The 5539-nt window shown below is 66.1% G+C and overlaps 1 protein-coding gene across 3 annotated transcripts; it reads left to right on the plus strand.

Moving 5' to 3' along the window:
- The first annotated feature begins 30 nt into the window (after positions 1–30).
- On the plus strand, positions 31–5533 carry ATXN2L (ataxin 2 like). 3 transcript variants are annotated; one of them, XM_006038435.3, is made up of 22 exons: positions 31–134; positions 360–416; positions 506–577; positions 654–804; positions 895–1019; positions 1095–1186; positions 1532–1732; positions 1809–1984; positions 2058–2162; positions 2242–2415; positions 2495–2578; positions 2663–2730; positions 2813–3078; positions 3166–3235; positions 3308–3454; positions 3537–3609; positions 3694–3881; positions 4282–4411; positions 4502–4623; positions 4703–4918; positions 4998–5187; positions 5275–5533. In XM_006038435.3, exons 2-22 carry the CDS (start codon positions 390–392, stop codon positions 5322–5324), a joined length of 2727 nt encoding a protein of 908 aa, XP_006038497.1. In that variant the 5' UTR covers positions 31–134; positions 360–389; the 3' UTR covers positions 5325–5533. The 3 variants fall into 3 exon arrangements, with proteins under 3 accessions (XP_006038497.1, XP_025050747.1, XP_025050746.1); XM_025194962.1 differs by having other exon boundaries at positions 3166–3232; XM_025194961.1 differs by having other exon boundaries at positions 2666–2730.
- Positions 5534–5539: the final 6 nt, after the last annotated feature.

Here is a 5539-nt window from a genome sequence, read left to right on the forward strand (position 1 = left end):
GAAAGAGGGCAGGGATCCAGGAGTCTGGGTGGCGGTGGGGGTCTGCAGGGATCTGACCCCCAGCTGGACTCACCTTGCTGCGTTTGGTCTGTTTTAGGGGTCAGAGCACTGGGAAGGGGCCTCCCCAGTGCCCGGTAAGTACCTGGCGGGCTGGGGGGCGGCCTCCCCACAGGGCTCTGGCTGCGTGGTGCCCTTTGATCCCCGACCTCTGCTCACTTGGGGGACAGAGGCAGGGCCAGGCCCCGTGTCAGGGCTTCTCGGCTCACAGACCTGCCTGGCGCGGTCCCCCCGTGGGGGTGACCCGCTGCCACAGCCCTGGGTGGGACAGCTCGGGGCTGACGGCGTCTCCCTGGCGGCAGGTGTTTGAAGGTGTCTACAACAACTCCCGCATGCTGCACTTCCTGACGGCTGTCGTGGTGAGTGGAGCCCTGGGCTGTGTCAGGGGCTGTGGGCCAGGAAGGAGGGGGTGGCAGAGGGGTCCCACTAATCCTGGCTCCACATCCAGGGTTCCACCTGCGACGTGAAGGTGAAGAACGGCAGCACCTTTGAGGGCATTTTCAAGACGCTCAGCTCCAAGGTAGGTGCTGGGCTGGGGCTGGCTGGGGCTGGAGCGGGGGCTGGGGCCGGCCGTGACGGGTCTCCCCTCCTGGCAGTTCGAGCTGGCTGTAGACGCTGTGCACCGCAAGACTTCGGAGCAGACGGCTGGGCCGCGGCGTGAGGACATCGTGGACACCATGGTATTCAAGCCGGCTGACGTCATGCTGGTTCGCTTCCGCAACATTGACTTCAACTATGCCACAAAAGGTAGTGGTCTGCCCTGATCCCCTTACCTTGCCTGGCTCGGTCTGGATTGGTTTGTCCTGATCCTGCATCTTTCCCCACCCTTTCCCTCAGACAAGTTCACAGATTCAGCCATTGCCATGAACTCCAAGGTGAACGGGGAGCACAAGGAGAAGGTGTTGCAGCGCTGGGAGGGCGGCGACAGCCACAGTGATGACTACGACCTCGAGTCCGATCTGGTGAGGCTGCGGCTTGTGGGGGGCAGGGCCAGGGGCACCGGGGCCAGGTCTCACGTGCTGTTTTTGCCATCACAGTCCAACGGCTGGGACCCTAACGAGATGTTCAAGTTCAACGAGGAGAACTATGGTGTGAAGACTACTTATGACAGCAGCTTAGCATCCTACACGTGAGCCTGTAGCTGGGGGCTGGACCAGCGCGTGGTGTGGGGGTACCAAGTTGCTATCTGTCATCTTAGCTGGGAAGCAGGGACCAGGATTTGGCTCCTTTTTTCCTTTTGCTCTGGTTCCTGTGATAATCAGCCTCATAGGCGGGAGGGGAAACTCCCCGGAGGCACAGGACCTTGATCTGAGGTTTGGGGCAGATGGGAGTCCGGGGGGGGGGAGGTCCTCCTGCAGCCACTCCTTCCCATGAGGCACTTGCCTGCAGCAGCCGGCTCCTGTCCAGGGACCTGGCCTGGGCCTTGGTGCCAGCTGGGAGGCGTGGGGTCTGAGTGTGGCTGTTCCTGGTGCAGCGTGCCCCTGGAGAAGGACAACTCGGAGGAGTTCCGGCAGCGTGAGGCACGGGCGGCGCAGCTGGCACGGGAGATTGAGTCAAGTCCACAGTACCGGCTGCGCATTGCCATGGAGAACGATGATGGGCGGAGCGAGGAGGAGAAGCACAGCTCCGTACAGCGCCAGGCCTCTGGCCGCGACAGCCCCAGCCTGGCCACCAGGTGCGCCAGGCCCTGGGGGGGTGGAGGCCACTCTCCCCCTGCCCTGGCACCCGACTGACCTGTGTCTGTCCTGTAGGGATGGCAAATACAACCCGTTGCCACAGCGTGTGCGCGAGGGCTCCCGTGGAGGTGTGCGCTGCAGCAGCTCCCGTGGCGGGCGGCCGGGTGTGGGTGCCCTGCCTCCCCGTGGCGGTGCCCACCACCCAGATGGTGGTGCCAGTCCTCTGCCTGATCCGCGTGGCATCAACGGAGGTGAGGCAGGGGCTAGGGGCGCAGGCAGCAGCTGCCCAGTATGCAGCGGGTTCTAATCTCCACCGTCCCCCAGGTCCCTCACGGATGTCGCCCAAGTCACAGCGTCCCATCCGCGGCGCCAAGGCCATGTCGTCTCCTGGCAGCCGCCCTGTGGAGGTCTCGGCAGCTCCCCCGGCAGGTAGGAGGGGGGTCAGGGTCAGGGATCTCTGTCTTGGTGGTGGGCTTAGCCATTCAGCACTGCTTCTGTCTCCTTGCAGTGGGCCGCATGTATCCCCCACGCTCCCCCAAGGCAGCACCAGCTCCAGAGTCTGCGGCTGCCCCCGCGTCCCCCTCTGAGTCCAGGACAGCTGCTCTGGAGCCCAGCACTGCTGCCGCCCCTAGCCCACCATCACCCAAGGCGGGTGCCCCCATGCTGCCTGCTGCCCCTGAGGGTGAGGCATCTGTGGTCTGGGTGGGGGATTGGGGCCAGGGCAGGGGCCATGGGCTCACAGCTGTTTCTCTGCTGTGCAGCGAAAGAGGCACCAGTGCCAAAGGACCCTGGCCGAGCCTCCGAGGTGGCAGGGCCCCTGGAGCCGGCAAAGCCAGCAAGCAAAGGTTTGCAGCTGCCTGGGAGGCGGGGAGTGGGCAGGGGTGCCACTGGGTTGTGGTCTCACCCGCTGCCCCCCACCATCCCACCAGTAGGGCTTCAGACAGAGCAGCAGCGAAGCCAGCTGGAGGAGCTGCGCAAGTTTGGGGCTCAGTTCAAGGTGAGGTGAAGTGCAGGGAGGGGAGGTGGTGTTGGGATGTACGTCCACACGGGCGTCAGGCTGATCTGTCTGTCCCCCACAGCTCCAGCCCAGCAGCTCCCCTGAGGCTGGCCTGGAGCCCTTCACTGCCCGGCCTAAGGAGCCAACACCTGAGGGCAAAGGCAAGGAGAAGGTGGCTGAGCCCTGCGAGGGGCCGGAGGAGACCCCGAAGCCTGGTGGGGCTCCGGAGCTGGCGCCGGAGGGTGGCAAGGAGGAGAAGGGGCTGCCGGAGGGGCCTGAGCGCCCGGAGCCTGCCAGCCCCCCCAGCAAGGCTGAGGCTGAGGACAAGGAGGACGGGCCTGTGTCGGAGTGAGTGTCCCCTCAGGGCTGTGTCGGGTAGGGAGGCTGTTCCCCCTGGGCCGTGCCCCCACTTTAACCCTTGTGTTCCCCCCATAGGCAGGTGAAGAAGTCAACGCTGAACCCCAATGCAAAGGAGTTCAATCCCTCCAAGACGCTGCTGTCCGTGGTGAGCGGGTGCCAGGGCCATGGGGGTGGGGGGCTGAAGCTGGGCCTGGTGCTGACCGTGCTGCCCCCACAGAACAAGTCTACGAGCACGCCCACGTCGCCAGGGCCCCGCACCCACTCGACGCCATCCATCCCGGTGCTGGCGGCCGGGCAGAGTGGCATGTACAGCCCCCAGTACATCTCCTACATCCCGCAGATCCACATGAGCCCTGCCGTACAGGTAATGGGCGCTGCGCCATGCGACACTGCAGGCTCCCCTCTCCCTTGTACCCCACCCTGCCGTAACGCTCTTGCTCCCCCAGGCCCCGCAGATGTACCCCTACCCTGTTTCCAACTCCGTGCCTGGGCAGCAGGGCAAGTACCGGGGCGCCAAAGGTGAGTAGAGGGGCCGGAGACCAAGATCTTGGACCTGGGGGAGGGCTCCTGGCTGGACCCATCTCACCTTGCTACGCCCCCCAGGCTCGCTGCCCCCCCAGCGCTCGGACCAACACCAGGCAGCCTCCGCGCCCCCCATCATGCAGGCGGCGGCGGCCGCGGGGCCCCGCCTCGTGGCAGCCACCCCCTACTCTTCCTACATCTCCTACAATCCACAGCAATTTGCCGGGCAGCCTACCATGATGCAGCCCATGGCCCACTACCCCTCGCAGGTGGGCCAGGCGTGGCCCCTGGGGTGCAGGGCACTGGCCTGTAACCCGGGGGACCAGGGGGCTGCGTGTGCACAGGGGAGTTGGGCTGGAAAGGGTGGGTGTGCCTGTGGCAGTCAGGCTGGGGGCAGCATGCCTGGGGGTGATGGATTGGGAGGGGCTGTATGCGCCTGGGGGGTGCTGTGTTAGGCTACGAGGGGTGTTGGGCTGGGTGTGCCTGAGAGGGGCTGCATCTCCTGTGGGGGGCTGTGTGTGCTGGAGGGAGTTGGGCTGGGAAGGGCGAGTGTGTGTGGGGGTGTTGGGCTGGGTGTTCCTGGTGGCTGTGTGATGGGGGCTGCGGTGGAGCAGTACATGCCTGGGACCAGGCTTTGCTGACCCCTGTGTGGTGCCGTGCTGGCGGCAGCCTGTGTTCGCGCCCATGCTGCAGAGCAACCCGCGCATGATGACGTCAGGCAGCCACGCCCAGGCCATTGTCTCATCCTCTGCCCCCCAGTACCCACCAGCTGAGCAGCCTGCACCCCAGCCGCTCTATGGTGAGAAGGCCTTGCCGGAGCATGAGGGTATGGGGGGAGAGGTGTGGCCCAGCCAGGCCTGGCTCAGCCCCTCACCCCTCTGCCCTACAGCCACCGTCCACCAGTCCTACCCCCACCACGCCACCCAGCTGCACCCCCATCAGCCGCAGCCTGCCACCACACCTACCGGCAGCCAGACGCAGGCCCAGCATGCCGCTCCCAGCCCTGTGCAGGTACCAGGGGGCTGCCAAGGGTGAGGGTGCTGTGGGTCTGCCTCCTAGAGCGCAGCTCACACCAGTCCCTGTCCCCTAGCACCAGGCTGGGCAGGCGCCGCACCTGGGCAGCGCGCAGCAGCAGCCCAACCTGTACCACACGGCCGCGGCGCTGACAGCCACACCGCCCTCCATCACGCCGGGCCCCGGTGCCCAGTCCCCGCAGACCAGCTTCCCGCAGCCTGCTGCCGTCTATGCCATCCACGCTCACCAGCAGCTGCAGCACAGCTACCCCAACATGGCCCACGTCACCCAGGTACTGCCTGCCCACGTTGCGCTGCGCCTTCCCCCCACCCTGTACCCACTGCGCACTCACGCTCCCCTCCTCTCTGCAGGCCCACGTGCAGACGGGGCTGCCGGCTGCGCCCCCCCCACACCCCGGCGCGCCGCATCCGCCCCAGGTGATGCTGCTGCACCCGCCCCAGACCCATGGTGGGCCCCCGCAGGGGGGCGTGCCCCAGAGTGGCGTGCCCACCCTCTCAGCCTCCACCCCAGCCCCCTACACCTATATTGGTCACCATCAAGGTGAGTGGGGCTCTGCACGAGGGTGCCTAGGGGGCTTTCTGGCCTCCCTCTGATACCCACCACTAATACCCGCTTCTCTTCCCACAGTTCAGTCCCACCCGTCCCAGCAGCTGCCATTCCACCCCCCTGGGAACTGACGCCTCCGGTCCTGGCTGTGAACTGAGATGCGTCCAGTGCAGCCTGGCCCAGCCCGGCCCATCGCGCTGGGGGAGCAGGGGGCACCACCAAGCACCTTTGGGGGGGGAGGGGGGAGTGGCATTTTTAGAGGTGGGGCTGGCGGGTGTCAGTCACTGCCCCCCTGCGGCTGCCCCAATGCCTGCCTTTTATTTCCTATAATTTATAAGGGGGGTCA

This window comes from Alligator sinensis, unplaced genomic scaffold, assembly GCF_000455745.1.
Source record: "Alligator sinensis unplaced genomic scaffold, ASM45574v1 scaffold1121_1, whole genome shotgun sequence".
Taxonomy (NCBI): Eukaryota; Metazoa; Chordata; order Crocodylia; family Alligatoridae; genus Alligator; species Alligator sinensis.